Here is an 18,269-nt window from a genome sequence, read left to right on the forward strand (position 1 = left end):
TGCAAACAAATGTACAGCCTGCTCATATTACAATGACCATCAGATACTCAGTGTCACTGTGTTGCCACTAATGGTTCCCACATATTTACTGGAAAACACTGGTGGAATTATTAAACTATAATAAACCTTTTTTTATTTTTGTTATTTTATTTAACATAATTTCATTTGGCTCAATGATTCACATGCACACTAATACAAGATGGCTGTAGCTAAAAACATTTTATTTTCTGTTTATTATTCCATGGTCATGCACATGTTTAGTTTACCAGTCCCTGCACATATTTGAGAAATATTGATGCAAGAGTTTCCACATGATTTTGTTTCTTCCTCTTCCTCTTGATCAAAGTAATACCACCTAATGGAATTATTCACATTCTCGGGCTCAGTCTGAAAGTTCCCTAAACACAATAAATTCTTACTGTAACCAAACGGGCACCTACTGTCATATGGCTTATGATAATACTCCAAATCAATTTTGGTACATGTATAATACATAAATAAATAGCATTTCAGTGCTTTTTATAATAATTATATTTTCTTTTACTTTACCTCCCATTAATTGCTAATAAATCTAAATTTTGCTCGTGCTCCTGCTGATTTTATAACTAGAGAATGTCCACATAAATCCACGGGACATAGACTTTCTTTTCTTTTCTTTTCAGATTTTAGAAACACCCTCTCCTGGCTTTGAATAAGGAAAATGTTGTGTAAGACAATTTTCATAATGCAGTAATTTAAAAGTAATTTGCCAAAACTATGAGTTAACAATCCACTGGAGCCGAGTGTGTGTGGCAAAACAAAAGAATCACCGAATGTAAAGTTGCATATGTAAGATGGCTCATGTGTGTAGCTAACATAGTGTGTCAAGTTATTTTAGGAAGCTTTGAAGTTTACTGAAAATGCATTTGTGGACATGCACAAATTATTTTCACACATTTATGATTATGACTTTACATTGCAATGTGTCCGCTCAGATACCAATTTTTCAACGCAACAGCACTTCATGAAGCTATGTATTCTTTATCACACACCTTCACACAAAGTAAATGTCAATAGAAAATACATTTTATCCAATTATTTATTAAATTAATGCATAATATTATTGTGTCTCATCTCAGACACCCAAAACCTAGAAATTGCTGAGTCAGCTCAGTTGTAAGGCAATTAAAAAGGGACATTAACTGAACTGATGAAGTTGTATAGTTATCTCTACTGGGACCTTGCTCAGTTGCGATTGAAGTTCAAGATCATACAGCAGGTGTGTTGTCATTGAAGAGTGGTTTATTGTTCAGTGTAGGAGGCTGTCAATAAATCTGGTTCTGGATCCAACACTTATGTTTGCATAGCCAATAGCAATGAGGGAATGATGTTACTTAAGTGGCATTAACTATAAATCTTATGAAATGTTTCGTTATTTATACGTTATACGTTCATTTTTTTACAGTGATTATAGTATGCTGAGCATACTCATTACATTTACAGTTCAGAGTAGCAGCAGGATTGTCAATCTGGCTGTACTGTACATTTTTAAGATATTAAACTTCCATAGCTATTTCCGACAATGTTTAGGCTCCTTGTTTTGATAGCAGATCAAAGCAACATCACAGAAAACAGTTTTGTGTGAGGCCATGCATCATCAATACAGTTGGGTACAAACTTTTATGTATCCTCTTTTTTTAAATGGCAAAAAGAGGAAAACAATTATTTTTTCAATTTTTTAATTCAAAAACTATTTTTTTTAAACTAATGTTCAACTAATACATGATTCTTCATCTAAGCTTAATCAAATGTTTTTTTAATAAATTTACCAAGGAGGATGCAAACTGTACATCCTGTCCATTCAGTACCTGCAGTCAATCTGCCAAACCAGTCAAATTTCATCCATCTCATAAGCAGAACTCATCATTTAGCAGCTGTAAACTCTGAATGCACTACACCACAAAGACTTTAGCAAATTAATGAGACTAACCTTTCTAGCTGGGCTGTCCGTTTGTTGTCTTTCCATCTTAAAGTTTCAGCAACCTTAAATGAGAAGGTCATATGATCAGACATCCAGCACATAAAGAATACCCAAAGGAAGGCAAGACACATTTCACAACATGTAAGGGGATAGTGGAATGTATTCTCAAAGGTGCTGCATAAAATGTGTAAAAAATAGAAGTCCTGACAGTTCTTCCTTGTGGTGACATGCAACACAAGCGCTCGTACCAGAAAACACAAGATAATAAATCAGAGCTCGGTAAGTTAAGAATTTACCCATAGGAAGTACCCAACATAGAAACAGAAAAATTGAAAAAAATGATCTGGATTTGAAATAAACTGCTGTATAGGACTTCACAGTAGTGGTCAAGAGCAATAAACAACAAATGAAAAGAGTCAGTCTGCCACCCTGTGGTTTTAAAACAGTAATACTCAGAAACACTGAAATGTATTGAAAAATGGTGGCCTCACAATTTGTGTATCTTAGGTGGTGTTTTTTTGTCAAACACTGTAGGTGAATGACACTGAATCCTACACAAACAGAAGACATCCATTTATAACATAACTGATAAGAGTCACTCTCTGCTCATTTCCTCCCACACACTTAATTACATGTAAGAGTGTGCAAAGCATGTGAAGGATAGAAATGTGTCTAACAACTGGGGAGTGACCTCCTAAAAACATACATGACAGATCAAGAGGTTGGAGCACAGCTATTCCCTACTAACACTACAACATTTGATTAATGCATTTACCAGTACTTTTAGGTCAGATTAACAATCGACGATACATGCTGGATTTCTACTATAATAACAATCATTTTACTGTTATCTAATGTTACTTTGGTTAGTTCAACTGGTTGCAACAGGTACTAGCGAAACCTTTTCAATACAACAGATAAGAGTGTAACAAAAATCTAACGTGAAGAAAAATAACATCAAACATTAAGAAAAACATCAAAGTCAACATTAAGAGAAAAGATGTCAGAAATTAAACTCTTACAATTCTGTGCGTAACAGATAGGACATTGTTTGGTACAACACCAGCAGAGTAAGGAGTATCACTGCGGGGGTGTACAGTACTTACCCACGTGCAGACTGTGTATCCACTGCCTGCAGAATGACTACTGATTCATAACTGGGATAATAACACTGACAAATGATTAACTTTGAGCCCTTCCCTTGTGTCTCTTTGTTATGTCATTACAGTAGGTTGAAATCAGCTACACAAAATCAGCTCATTGTTGTTTCAACCCATGTTATTTGTTTAAATCTGCCTCTTTTCATATCCAGAATCCATGAACCCTTCATGCTCATATTGCATGGGTCAACCGAGTAGCTATAGTTCGGTGCAAACATTTGCATCCCCTTATTTTTAAATGGCAAAAAGCGTAAAACATAGAGTTTTTATCATTATGTACAGGTTGTACAAATGTTCCTTCATTGGAAATAAATTAAAGTAAAATTTTTAAGTAATTTGTAAAGGAGTTGCATATTTATTTTACTACATTTTTTCAAACAGTCCTTGACCATTTTTGTGACTTCTGAGTATGCAAACTTAACCCTGCGAAACAATAATCAAACTTTAATTAATTTATGAAAAGGAACATTTTTATAGCTTTTATCTGGATCAAATATAATACAGATACAATTATTTTATGAATTGTTTATTTATTTATTTTTGCTACTTAAATTCAAGGGGTTCTAAACTTTTGCACCCAACTGTAAAATGCACAATACATGCCCGCAATGAATACAAGCATGGAACCCTAAATAGATTGTGTTTAATAATAACAAATAAATAATAAATAATTATTAATTATTAATTATAGAATTATTTATTAATAAATTAATAAATAACTCAAATAAAGTTTATTAAACTAACTCACGTCCTCATTTCTCCACAAAAATACAAAAGTGGCACAAAAGTACAATCCTAATTCCAAAAAAGTTGGGAAGATGTGTAAACATAAATAAAAACAGAATGCAATAATGATTGCAAATCCCATCAATCCATATTTTATTCACAATAGAACAACAACATATCATATTCCATTTCATGGAAAATATATTAGCTCATTTGGAATTTGATGGCAGCAACACATTTTTAAAAAGTTGAAAATGGGCAGCACAAGGCTGGAAAACAAATGGAGGAGCATTCGACAACTAATTAGTTTAATTGGCAACAGGTCAGTAACGTGACTGGGTATAAAAGGAGCATTTCAGAGAGTCAGAGCCTCTTGAATGGGCAGAAGTTCCACCAATCTAAGACAAACTGTGTCTAAAAATTTCAAAAAGATTTTCCTCAAAATAAAATTGAGTAGACTTGGAAGATCCCACCATCTACAGTTTATGTTATCATCAAAAGATTCTTTTTGGAAACCATGGACCCCGTGTCCTGCACGTGGGTCACAAACCAGATTTAACCCACGTGCAGGGAGCTGAAAACACTACTCTCCTACGATGTGTCTCGATGGGATGAGGAGGATGTTTGTTCCAATTCTTTCACATGATATCTTGGGTAAATTAATTTGAAAACATATTAGAAATACAAACACTGTTACTCATAAACACTGAAGTACTGTAACTGTACCTCACTTTTAAGTCACTTTGGACAAAAGCGTGTGCAAAATGACTAAATGTAAATGTAAGTGATACAACAACCAGAAATAATTTGAAACAGAGCCACAAACCAAATAGAGACGCTTAAATAATAGAAACAACAAAGCATCAATTTGCTTCTAAGGTCATACCATGAATCTGGTTACCCCCTTCCATTTACTTGCGCCTTGCATGATAAGAAATACCAAAAACAAAATTTAAACATAAAACTGAACCATATTCCACATGTAATCAGTGAAGTCCGCATCATGCATCCTTTTTCTGAGGAGTTTGAAATAGTACATTTCCTACCATGATAACAATGGGGAATTCCCATCCAGCTTATCCATGCTCCACTGCGCTGCCACATTCCTTAAACTTCGTGAAAGCATGAGAAACATCCCTCCCTCATCAACGCAGCTGACCAAAGTCCAGAGGAGACATCAGATGGTCTCACTGTAACCACAGACCAGAGCTCTACTCTACTAGCTGTGGAAGTTAACATGGAGACCGAGCTGAACCACAGTAACATGTTGTCAGTCAATTTCCTGAAAAGTGAAGTGTCAATGTCGTTCTACAAAAAGGAGAAAATGTTTCCGCTAGTGCTGGAGCTCTTGCAGACACACTACAGCATGTTACATAAAACCAGCACAAGCTAGACCTCAATCCCTCCCCAAAACCAGTGTCCTCGAGAGATATTTTCTCTGATCAATAGCAGCTTTATTCTCTCTTGGCTGCTCATTAACTAAGTTGTACAAACTACTGCCTGGCAGCTACTGTTGCTATATTAAAAACATGTGAGACAGATTTCTGAACCAGTAAAAACTGGATGAATGAGCGAATACAGTTTCAAAAACAGACATTGATTGAGGTAAAAAAGATTACATACAGTAGTTTAACATCTACTGCAAGTGGTTGGAGGATTGAGCAACTCTGTGTGGAATGTGGTTTGCTTTTGTGAAGAAGAAACATTTGAGTCATGGCAGCGCTGCCATGGAAAAAGATACGGCTAAGTAATGAAACTTAGTCTTTCAAGCTGAGCACCCCTATGAGAACGTTTTCCTCAGCTCTGGAGCCAAGGTAACACAGGCATCAGGTTTCTCAGGGTCTGACCTTTCAGAAGGAAAAGAATTTACAATCCAAATTTGACAAACTCTTTTGCATTATTTCTTTCCACAAAAACTACAAAAAGTCCTGATCCAGATCCTATTTTGCCAAAATGTCAGCTACAGACTGTTAAATACAATATTGGTAAAGAATTTTAACTATTTCAGATATAGAAAGTGGCTATAATTACTCAAGCAAAACGCAAAATTAACAAAGAGAATAAAAAGAACCACTAACAGGTGCAATAGAAACAATAATAGAAACAAAAAAGTCTGAAAGCGTGGGTCTGGGTCTATTATAGCCTGGGTTAATTGTTTTCACAATCCTCCTATGAATGTGACACAGTTAAGCCCAGTGCACGTTAAGTATTACTGACCTTGTGCCACGTGCCTTTTGTGCTAAAAAATAAGTTCGCGGTTGAAGCTCCAATGTTGATCCTGCCAACATTTCAAAGTTCTAGCTCATTTCCAAGTGTTTTATCTCGAGGTCATGTTTTTGCTGCTGTGGTCCATGGTCCTTCAAACTGATGTCAACAGCTGTGTTAAACATTGACTGTGTCACTTTCAGCTGCCGCAGAGAAACATCTGTACTGCTGCAACTCTTTTAGTCCTTGGGAGAAGGTACATTTTATAAATTTCACTCTGCCAGAAAGAAAGAAAGATTATTAGGCAAATAAAACTTACCAAACAAAGTCAAGATTCTCACCATCCAAAAGCAGAATTTTCAGATTCAAGCAGATTCTACAACCAAAGCAACGGCAGGCTCCTAATTAAACAGATACTATCACATGAGAACTACCAGCCTAACTTAATTTATTTAAGTTGGACATAAACCAAAGGTTGTTGGAGCCACAATGTAGAGTGCTGCTACCAATTGTATGAAGTAAAGTAACATAAGCTTTATTTAAACTGATATTTGAAATTGTGTAATTAGTTTTGTTTCATATTACGTGAATTTCGATGCTTTACTTGATGCAAAGTTATATTACAAATCAGTGTAACATCGAACAACAGGCTGTTATTTTCTAGTTTTTAATGATCTATGTGTTTTTACCAATATGGTAAAAATAATGTGGCCACATCAGACCTAACATCAAATATATGCTCATTAAGCTGTATGAATATTTATGTTCTGCTCCACTTTGAGAACTCTAAGCTTTTATTCATCCCTAAAAAAAATCAAATTTCTTTAACTTTTTATTACTGTTGACGTGTATCCATTTTTTACTCTCTCTAGTTGCAAACTGTGCATTAACATTATAAATGAAACATAACCGCTCCAACTACTTTTTTAGTTATTTGATCCTCTGACATCTTCCCAGGAGCAGTATGAATGGCAAAGCACTGGACTTCACTCCTTTTGTCCTTTGTGCACTTCTAGGTTGATTCTGAAGTCAGTTTAAAGAACCAAGATTTTGTATCCAGTTACTGTTAGGACTCAGTCCCAGCCCAGCTGCACACATGCTAAGTACTGTACTCACAAACGAAAGGGAGAGACACGTAGCTGCTCATTAAACTGTAGTGAGAAAGCAAAATATTTTTACTGAAATAATTCTGATGAATCTGTTTAACTTCACAGTGCAGTAGCTTCTGGTGTGTACTTGAACAGGTCTTTTATTTTTTTTTTTTTTTTTGGCTGAAGTCATCTTTTCCCTCAATTCTGAACAGTGTCCTGGGTCCTGCAGATGAGACGCCCCATGAAGCCATGTGTCACTGAAGTGAGAGGTAGCTGGTTGCTGAGCGATGCCTTTGATAGGAGTAGTGCTTAGAGTTTAGCCCAAAGGTTTAAAAAGCTTGATCAGCTTGATCATTTATTCAATTCAGTCCTTTTAAAAGGCAACATAGGCTCACGTGTCGAGGGTCGCAGGGGAGGGGGTCTGCACACAATCCCAGCTGTCAGGCGGGGTACAGCCTGAACAGTCACCTGTTTAAGTCAGCATCAAAACAATCATATCTACAGGCAATTTAGAGTCACCAATTCACCTAACATGCAAGTCTTATGAATGTGTGAGGAAGCCCCATGCAAGCACAGGGAGAACATGCAAACTCCACACAGAGTTGGCCAAGGATTCCAACCTCAAGCTTCTAGCTATGAGGAAGCAGTGCAAACCACTCCACCAAAAAAAATCTATAATTTTGTGTTACCCCTTATTGGTTTCTCACTAAATCTCAAGCCTAGTCTGAAATGACTTGGTTAATCACAAATCTTGGAAGGAATACTCTGAATCAGATCTTTTCATTTGCACTTCACAGTCGTTACACTAGAGGGAACCCTACTTGTTAACACCCACAGTTCTGTGTTCCTGAATATCATGACACTGACTAAAACTCCCACTAGACAATCTGGATAAACAAGCAGAAAAAAAAAAAAAAAAAAACTCTTCATGAAAAGGAAAAAAATTATTTATGCATAAAAAGTGTTTATTATTTATGAATCACTTCCACTTTGGAAATGGCTGCATAAAGACATGGGAAAAAAGTGCAACAAGCATAGTGGACCCAAACAAAAACATAACATAGGACTTTAAACTGAACAAACAGCATCATGATTGTATATGAACTTTCAGTTCCCAATATTGCTCCCCAGGCCAAAAGGAAAAGTTAAAAATCACAAAAGGTAAAAGAAAGCAAAAAGCAAAACCCCCACCCCCTTCAAACCTAAATGAGTGAGAGGCAACTGAATCTAGAACGAGTTGCTTTTTGTTTCAAGAGAGTTTCATTTCTTTTCAGCACAATTTTGCTTATTTAGAAGAACACCTTGCTTTTAATTTATGTTACATTAAGGTGCATTGAGCACAACTACAGACACAGATTGGGGTTTAAACAGGGTGAAGGCTATTACCTATGGAATGTTGAGCTTACAAATAGTTTTCTGGGTCCATAACGCTCAAAGAGATGTCAAAGCACTAATTGTTACATTGGATATTTCAACATTTAGTCTCAGTGTAAGTTGAGGTTATTCACATCAGAGACATTTTATTCAATCACTTTTATGGGAGCTTTTTCCCCAGCCATAACCATTTACAGAGAGCATAGAACATCATTTAGATTTTAAAAAAAAAAGTGGAAAAATTAATTCTACAGTAGTCCTTTTCCCTGGAGATGTGGGTGTTTGTCCGCTTGCATCTCAGTATTTAATAGTCCACTGCTTAATGCTGGCATCATGGGCGGTGGTAACAAGGGTGTGCTCATCTATCCAGGATAGGCCACTAACATGGTGCAACCGGTGAGCGTCTGCAGAAATCAAAGCATGAAACAACCCTTTTACAGAGATGTCCTAACAGAGTTGTAATACTTAACATGTTTTGCTTTTTTTTTTTTTTTTTTTTTAAAGTGCACCATATCCACACCGAATTTAAATGACCTTGACACACAGGAGGGTCTTTAAATATTGTAAATAGTAATGGAACAAAGGAGCAGCCGAGCAACTGAACAGTTTGAAGAAGAGACACCGACTCCTGAATAAGGTAACCAGCTTTACTTGATCTGCTGTTGTGTGCAAGACAGTTTGCTGTGTGTAGCTTTTAAAGAAAAGATTACAGCTGTGCTTTTTTTATTTGACTGACACTCATAAAAGCAATGAGTTTGTTTGACTGCACTGTTAACACATCAGTTGTTCGTCTATCTTAGCTATGAAAGCAACATCAAACAACATCCATGGCTACTTGACTGCAAGCCTAGCATGACTAAATGTTCATGTGCCCTTTGTATGGCCTACCTGGGAGTTTGATCCTCCGGTCTGCATCACTAACCGTCCACACATACACCATCATGTCCATCCCACCAGTTGCAAAGTGCTCATTATCAGGGGACCAGGCCAAAGTCACTGGTTTGGCATGGTGTCCATAAAACTCATTTTTTACCTTGAAGGGAAAGAGTAAAAAAATAATTATGAGAGACAGTGACTCCATTTTACATAAAACCTCAGGGTACAGAATCGTGAATAATTCCAAAAGTGAACGAACAGGACAAACAAATGTTTACCAAGTAGCCGTCTGCCACAGAATACACTGTGGCAACTTTCTTGTCATCAATGACAGCCAGATAGGCTCCATCATTAGAGTAGGCCATGTCTGTGATAGACCCTTTGGCCTCAAGTATTTGACCCGCAGCCTTCAGAGTGTTGCTCTGAATGGAGTACAGATAGATTTTCCCATCCTGAGGAGGAAAAAAAAAAAAAAGACACAAAACTCAACTGTAATTCCACCAGAGCATAGTAAACAGTGAGCTGTGTTGGATCAATACACATCAAGATACTTACTGCTCCTCCTACTGCAGCAGTGGTGCCACTGGGGTGGAGAACTCCAACCTCTGCTTCATAGGCAAGGTTGTCCAATGTGAAGACTTTTTTCTTATCTTTTAGCAAAACAATCTAAGAAAGCAAGAGAGGAGGAACATAATCCAGAAAAAACAAGTCAGAAATGTTAACTTTACATCATCTACCCAATTAAAATGTTTAATAGTAAATGTCTTTGTGAAAACTAAACACACACACACACACCTGCCCAATGCACACAGCCAGTGTCAGGCCTCCTGTTGCTACTGACACACTTTTAGGCTGGAAGTCCATCTTCACCACATCAGAGGCACTGAAAACAAGTAAATTGCATTATTTATGGTAATTCAGTATTTGGCAACGTTTAGAAGTGGAAATTGTGAAAGACAATTATTTAGTTTAGTCACATGTAATCACCCACCTGTACTGCTTCTTGCTGATGTTTGTGTAACGCAGCGTATCATCCATGCTGCATGTGACCAGTTCGTCGGCCTCACAAATCTGCATTTTGCTCACCTGGTTGGTGTGGCCTTTTCCTGAGAAGCAGTCATTCTCCCCAGTTTTTGCATCCCAGTAATGTGAAGCAAATGTCAAGGGCAAAATTGATTATAGAGATAGAAACTTAGTGTTAAATTCTCAGATCACTAACAGTGAGTAAAAGTAACCTTTTTTTAATCTTGATTTAATCATTCTACAGCTTTAAGAGTTGCCCAATACTGTTAAATTAGTCATGTTTACAAAACCCCTGCAAAGAAGAAGCTTGCTCAAATTAGAATGAGATTGCTAGGACAATTTGAATAAAACAATAAAAAAGTAATGTTACTTGTGTTTAGCTACCAATGATAAGGCAACCCAGCTCTGTGAGCACTTTCATTCTGCCTTCACTCCTGCTAACCACTCCATTTTGGTTTAATCAGTAATTCCTATAGGATTGCAATCCTATAGGAATGCATACATCAGATATTTTACTTACTGGCAAGCAAGTGGCATTTACACCATTATTGGGAGAAAAAGGATATTGATATGTCCATCATGACTCCCCGAGTAGATATATGGCCGCCCATCACTTTTGTGAACCGTCAGACACTGAATGGATTTGCTGTGACCCTGTAAGATGAACATTTCACTTGTGAAATTTGACAGCACATAATGTTCAGTCCTGTGTTACTGCTTTCCAAGCATATGCTAAGTAGCACTCCATAACATTTCAGCTTCATTGTAAACTGGCTATTACTATTTAAAGCTAGTAAGTATTTAATCCATCCATCCTTTGCTTTAACTGGTTATCCTGTTCAGTTTCATAGGGAGTCTTGAGCATATCCGAGCTATCCTAACCTATGACAACAGGTGGGGTACACCCCGGACAGGTCACCAGTCTATCTCAGGGACAACACAGAGAAACATACACAGACAACCAGTCACATTCACACAAACAATTTTGAGTCCATTTAGCTTAGTATGCATGTAAATGGTCTGCACTTATATAGCGCTTTTCTACCTATTGGCACTCAAAGCGCTTTACACTGCTTCTTATTCACCCATTCACACTCACAATCACACTCACTCATACACCGATGGGGGAGCTGCTATGCAGCTGGCCAACACTCACCGGGAGCAACTAAGTTGGGGTTCAGTGTCTTGCTCAAGGACACTTCGACATGTGACCGGAGGAGCCAGGGATTGAACCAACAACTGTGAGATTGGTGGACAACCGCTCTACCTTCCTGTGCCACAGTCGCCCATGTCTTTGGACCATGTGAGGAAACACACGCTAACAAGAGGAAAACATGCAAACTCAACAAAGAAAGGCTGAAGTTGGCTGGAGATTCGAACCGGGGAACTTACAAGCCCCTGTCTGAATCTGTAGATGTAGATTTAAATTTCATAGATGCAGATACAATTAAAACAACCAGCATCCTGATCAAATTTGAGAATCTGACCTTGATTGTGCGTATTGGGCGGTCAGGGTTGTTCTTGTCCAGGTAGTTGATGTAACCGGACAATGAGATGCTGAGGAGGTGGTCTTTTTGCCACAGGCAGCCCAGCTGCTGGTCTGTCACTTCAGTGCCCAAGTTGAAAGTGGTGACAGCTGTACCTGCACCAACATCCCAGAGCTTCACGGTCTTGTCTCCTGAAGCAGAGATTAGTTTGGAGCTGTCAGGGCTCCAACTGACCTGGAGAATTGGAAGCATATGATTTGTAAAATGTAACACTGTGTAATGTCAACTGTGTGTGTGGATGCCAATAAAGTGTCTAATATATGTTCACTAAACAACAAAGGCATCACGGTTATGTGGAAAACAGTAATTCGAAGACAGACAGGCCAGTTTAGGAGAACATCAATCTTAATTTGAATATAGAAAGAAGCTGTGCCCACACACTCTGCATGCCAACTCTAAATAAATCTAGCTCTCCTAAAAAGCAAAACCCAGACAATGAACCTCGTTACTGAACAAAAGAAAAACAAATAGGTTAAACACTGTAATCAGTAATTAAAGAATAAAACTTACAGCATAGATTCCTCCTTTGTGGGCTTTCTCTCCACCCAGCGAGCAAACACTCTCACCATTTGTTCCATCATAAATGAAAATCTGTGAAAAGTATACTCATGAAGAAGAAACTTTTTGCAAACACACAGTTGGTGAAACAGTTTTCAATATAAACTTCCATAAGATTATATTTGTATTATTATATTACATGTTACAGAAATTAAGAAATTTTTTTAGCTTTACCTTCATATTTGCATATGATCAAACTGCCACATCTAGTAATCTAATACTCACCTGACCATCAGCACCAGCTGTGGCAAACCTACTTCCATCTGGAGAGAAACGGACACAGTTGACAAACTGGCTGTGGTCCTTTACCAATCACATTGGACACAAAGAGGAAGAACAATAGTAGTATTAATAATAATAATAATAATAATAATAATAATAATATTTGTCCATAGTATTATATAGTTCACTTTAGTATTGTATCTGTCAGACTACCTTAACCTTTCATCTTTTTAACATAGTTTTCAATAAGACATAAGACAAACTCGCAAGAGAAGATAAAAAACAAATGCATTTATCATTTTCTGTCATTCTCATGACAAGCAGGAATTTACTGTTCCGTATAATTTTAGATCATGATAGCTGATGGGTCAAATTACACAAAAACCTAAATAAGAACACTGGACCAATCAGGATCTGCCATAGCCAACGCTTACACTACCTATTAAGAACACTGCTGCAGTCCCAACACAGCAGGGAAATTAGATTTGAACAGCAGCAGACTGAATTCTTAAAAACAAGTATCTTTATAAATGGTGACAAACTTTACGTATGAAACTTTGTGTTTCTAGCCAGAAGACGTACTGTAGAAATGGTTCTCACACATTCTCCAAGAATTTCTGGGGGAAGTGAGTTATGCAATATGGGGACAGGCTAACAAAGCTACACTGTCAACAACCAACTACGTGTGACAGACTCTAGATAATTATAAATAGTCAATTCAAAGTGACAGAAAAAATCCTTAATATACTTCAACGTCTGCCTTTGCTGTAGGCAATTTTTAAAATAATAAGATTGCAAGCTGAGATAACAGAGAACACAAAAGGTTAATTGTCAAGTTTTACTCCTGCACTTCACAGCAGACCTTGCAACTTCTTTTTCCAAAACAGGTCCGGCAAAATCAACTTGGCTCTAACTATTTTGCTTAAACACAAATACCCATTTTCAAAAAGCTGGTAAAAAAAAAAAAAAAAAAAAAAAAAAAAAAAAAAAAACACTAAGCAAAGCAAATGTAAATAAAAGAACTCACGCGTAATGTAAACTTGAACTTGAAGGGAGGGCCCTCGAAGAAGGAACCACAGGTGTCATCACTGGCAGTTGCCATACGGTAAGGGCGTTTCTGTCTAATGTCCACACTGTTGATTAATTTAGAGTGACCGGAAAGTTCTCCCACAGAGGAGCCAGAATCCCACAGGAACACTGCCCCAAACCTAGAGGAAGAGAACAACAGTTTGTTCAGTTTTGTCTTAAGGTTTGAAAAAGGAATACAAGTCTCCCAAGCTCGAATAGAAAACATAGTTTAAGAACAATATTTCTTCATACGTAGCACAAAAATATTTATTTATACAATGTGTGTGAGTCTTCCACTATTTTTTTTAGATAGTTTGATCGATCGATAGAGACATATATAAATAGGTCATTCATAGATAGATATATAGATAACGCTGATGCCTACTTTTCACGTCCATCCCCAACGACAGCAATCCTCTTACTGTCCTCTGTCCAAGCAATGTCCTTGACCTTCCCTGAAATAGGGGTGTACTCGTATTTGAGCAGATGCTCCTTCTGGGTGGTGTCCCAGATACGGATCTTTCCTGATGCATCTAAATGTTTCAAATACAATTTTTCAATTGTGATATTAACATTAATGTGGAAAGTAAATGCACAGTTTTAAACGTGATCATATGTGTATTATTTACCTCCAGATGCGATGTAGAATCCACTGGGGGCATACTTAGCAACAGTGACTGGATGGGCATGTTCAGTGTAAATGTCTGCTATAGCTGGGTTCTGAAAAGCATAGGAAATATAAGACCTCAGCAAGTCTGTGTCTGAAAAGGCATTCAGAGTGCAAAGTGTTAGTTTTTGGACAGTTTGAGTTAGTTATTGAACAGTTACACATATTTTATATCTTCAGGCTTTGTGCTTGAGCATAGTCGGTGTACAATTAAATAATGGATGCTACAATAAACTACAAGGTCTCAGCTTTGAGTACTTTAACATCAGTATAGAGGAACTGTGTGGGAGACAATGCCAAAAGTTTAGGGGCTCAAAGATAAGACAAATACACATGAAGTCAAGGATTTGAGCGAATCTTTTAGAGTCATTGACTGCCTGAAGTCTCAAACCAATAGACTCTTTCCATCTTCCCTTTTAATGCTTCCCTAGCTCTTCCTTGTTTTGAGGTCTGTCTGCCTTTAGTCTGGTCTTCAGTAAGTTGAACATAGCTTGTTTGGCTTGAGACCAAACAGCTCCTGTATACCACTGCATTTATTCTATTGCTTGTGCCAGTTAAAAAGTTAAAAAGTCAAAAAATAAAAATAAAAAACAATTTTAATTGAAAACTATGTGATATAAATGTGCATTTATGTGTTTATCTTCCACACAGTTCTTTCTATATTGATGTAAATTTACACAACTTGATACCATTTTAAATCACTGCAAAGAGGCACCCTTGGAGAAAAAGGTAATCATTTACCAACTGGCCATTTTAACACATTTCTAAACCACTGATTTGACAGTAATAAAATAATATTAATGTTAAGACTTCCTCAAAATGTACACTGAAAACATCAAGTGCATTTAAAAACTAACTTGAAGTAATGCCAGCTGAAATTTCTTTATTTTATTTATTTTTTTAACAGATTGTTCAATACAATCTGACCTCACCCTTTTAGGTGTGGTTAGAAGAGCAAAAGAAGCTGGGTTCCATTTTGCAATACCCTGCCAGCTTAAAATTAGCTAGCGTCCGGTAGTGAAAATGCTGTTGTTTCACACATTATTATGTTCAATTGTCACACATGGCATCTGTTTAGATTAGTCTAACACGTCTGCTGATATCAAATCTACACTACACTACAAAATTAGCACAATGCCACTCGGAATTTGGAACGCACACAGTACTCTCAATTTAAAAGTTGTATTACTTGAACTAACAAGAATGTTGAATAAAAATAACCTACTTAGTACTCGTTAATAAGGTTTGGTAAAAATGTATAATTACTTCAATGTTTCTGATGACGACACATTTCCCATTGGTATAGAGGAAGTTGTTGCCTTTAGGATCACCACCAATCACTTTTGCAACTCCTCTCTCCATCTGTGGGAGACTTGCAAATACTTGTTCTGAAAAAGAAGATATGACAAAAACATGACAGAGAGATAACATAAGGCATTAAATTTAAGAAATGTTAAACTACTTAACTGAACTATTCCATAGGTTCCAGCAGTTTCAGAAGCAATTAAACAGTATGAAGAGTTACTCAGCATCACTTAGTACTTTATTAGTCCCTTAACGCAGTTTATGGTACACTGCTGACCATTTCAGACATTTAGACACAATCCCAGTCCGTCCATATTAGTCTAAATAGTGTTCAGACAAAGCTGTCATAACATCACCTACAAGACTTTTAATTTTTCTCCTAACGTAATAGCGCAGACAGAGGTTCTGCCCATTGAATCTCGAGCAACTGAATATTATCGTTATTTGAAATGAACTTTAAAATGGTAAATGTTCTGCACTTATATAGCGCTTTTATACCTATTAGCACTCAAAGCGCTTTACACTGCTTCTCATTCCCCCATTCGTCCTCACAATCACACACACAATTATAAACCGATGGGGGAGCTGGCCAACACTCACCGGGAGCAACTAAGTTGGGGTTCAGTGTCTTGCTCAAGGACACTTCGACATGTGACCAGAGGGGCCGGGGATTGAACCAACAACTGTGAAATTGGTGGACAACCGCTCTACCTTCCTGTGCTACAGTCGCCCCTTTAAGCATATACACTGCTTTTATACAGTAAACAAGTGCAAACAGAAGGCTATAAATATGCCGTTATTTTTGCTCTGCACTTTTTATAAAAGGTGCTCATAAATGATGAGTAATGGTGTCACCATTTATAGATACTTAAGTAATTTAATTACTTTTTTTATTGTGATATTACAGAAAAATGTAAAATGGGCACAAATGTTGCAATTATTGAATCTTATATTTAAATAAATGTTAATTTACCCACACATTTCTATTTTTTTACAAACTTGTACAAGCTACAGTGGTGATGCTGATGGGGTAAATAGGATTCTGCACTGACACTAAAATCAATAAAAAATGTTTTTGTTTTTTTTAAATACAGTTTTATTTTGTGTCTCCATCAGCTCAAAATTAAAATTACAGTCAATTCCTCTTTATTTTGCGCTCGATTAGCAGCCTTAGACTGGGTTTCCGTGAGCTACTTCCCCAGCAGTGGTTTCAAACTGTCAGCCAGCCACTATCTGGACATGTCATAACAAAGCGATGTGAGCACAACTATTTCCTGACTGACTGTAGCTCAACTGGCTAACGCTAATGCTCATAAACAGCCTTTGACGGGCTCAATCTTAGGCAAGAGCACATGTACAACAAACTGCATTTATCGGACAGAAATTCGTGCGAAATCTTCCTGAATCATTACACACATCGGGATTGTCTTCCATGTTCGAAATGAGATGTCAAAATCTGCTGATGGGCGAGGCTAGCTAGCTGCAGGCTGCTTGGCTCTAGCTCGAGCTACGGAATAACGTCACCCAAAAATGAATTCTGCTGCATTTTCAGCCGTGTTGTTGCCATTATAAATATAGACTTACTCAGTTCATACGACATGATCTCTGCTGGTCTCTTGCTCAACGCTACAGTTCCAAATGAATGAAACAGTGGAGACAGTGAAGCTCCCCCTGCTATGCACTCCCCGATCACACAAACACGGAAGCGGGTGCAGCTCTCGCTCAGCTTGGCTTTGCCCATATATGGTAAACTCAGCTACTACGCTGCTGCTGTCAGCCACTAGCCATGCACTGCTGAATTTGAAATTATTTATCCCCTGACCACTGTCTTCAAGGCTTCCACACGCTTCCACATATAAAATTGAAAAAAATATCTTAAGCTGCTTTAAGGACATTCATGTCAAAGAGCTAATATGTTTTATAGATTAATTTTAAGTTAATTAACTCATTCATTTTATTTCATTTTAAGTTCCCTAAAAAATATATCTGGCTGTTTAAGATTTATCTGTGCCAATTGATGTTTAAATCACATTTCATTTGATGACTCAACTAAAAATTACCAGTATAATAAACAGTAAATCTTTATCTTTAGCCCTAACAATGCTCCTAAATACAAGATATCTCTTTGCTCTATTTCCCATATTTACAATCCAGGTAACAATACAAAAAGTAAAAAATAATACACAAAGGCTAACTGCCACTTTATAGATTTCATTTCTGTTCACAAGTTGACCATAGAGATATTTTATCATAAAAAAAAATCTTTATTTTAATATCTAAGCAAATAGGGATGCAACATGGAAGCCAGGTAAAGTTTGTGAAACAAAAAACAACCTACAAATTTAAGTAAGGGGGGCGGGGGGCGTTTACTACATGTTCCACATTGGTCTATGCATTATTTATCAATCTGTGAACTGCATTAAACAGTGGTAGCCCATATTTTAGACACTCAAACTGTGTTTTTTGTAATCGACTGTAAGCTGACAC

At 37.1% G+C, this 18,269-nt stretch overlaps 2 protein-coding genes across 5 annotated transcripts in view; both read right to left on the bottom strand.

Annotated features, from left to right (window-relative positions):
• slc2a9l2 (solute carrier family 2 member 9, like 2) overlaps positions 1-7,931 on the bottom strand; it is a 75,417-nt gene extending 67,486 nt beyond the window's left edge. Inside the window, exons 1-2 of one of the 4 annotated variants that reach the window (XM_067504588.1) lie at positions 6,064-7,931; positions 1,970-2,022 (exon numbers count right to left, since the gene is read on the bottom strand). In XM_067504588.1, coding sequence (XP_067360689.1) covers positions 1,970-2,005 — 36 coding nt within the window. In that variant the 5' untranslated portion in view covers positions 2,006-2,022; positions 6,064-7,931. Of the gene's footprint in view, positions 1-1,969; positions 2,023-2,982; positions 3,123-4,892; positions 6,027-6,063 lie in introns of those variants that run through there. The other 3 variants (XM_067504586.1, XM_067504587.1, XM_067504589.1) reach the window with 3 other exon arrangements.
• A 155-nt stretch (positions 7,932-8,086) lies between these two features.
• Positions 8,087-17,525, bottom strand: wdr1 (WD repeat domain 1). Its single transcript, XM_067504585.1, has 15 exons — positions 17,367-17,525; positions 15,744-15,865; positions 14,440-14,530; positions 14,196-14,343; positions 13,770-13,950; positions 12,746-12,823; positions 12,473-12,553; positions 11,903-12,136; positions 10,980-11,069; positions 10,384-10,538; positions 10,188-10,275; positions 9,948-10,058; positions 9,671-9,844; positions 9,405-9,549; positions 8,087-8,920 (listed from the first exon to the last, which is right to left on the bottom strand). Exons 1-15 carry the CDS (start codon positions 17,521-17,523, stop codon positions 8,814-8,816), a joined length of 1,962 nt encoding a protein of 653 aa, XP_067360686.1. The 5' UTR covers positions 17,524-17,525; the 3' UTR covers positions 8,087-8,813.
• Positions 17,526-18,269: the final 744 nt, after the last annotated feature.

This window comes from Channa argus, chromosome 5, assembly GCF_033026475.1.
Source record: "Channa argus isolate prfri chromosome 5, Channa argus male v1.0, whole genome shotgun sequence".
In the NCBI taxonomy this organism is placed as follows: Eukaryota; Metazoa; Chordata; class Actinopteri; order Anabantiformes; family Channidae; genus Channa; species Channa argus.

Bases quoted from the DNA above. Each gene is read 5' to 3' on its own strand.
- wdr1 (XM_067504585.1), bottom strand. From the start codon at position 17,523: ATGGGCAAAGCCAAGCTGAGCGAGAGCTGCACCCGCTTCCGTGTTTGT. The intron at 10,276-10,383 runs GTGGGTGATTAC...ACTTGTTTTCAG, and splicing joins ATCAGCAAGAAGCAGTACAG to TGCCTCTGATGTGGTGAAGA. The intron at 9,845-9,947 runs GTAAGTATCTTG...TTTCCTCCTCAG, and splicing joins CTGCTGCAGTAGGAGGAGCA to GATGGGAAAATCTATCTGTA.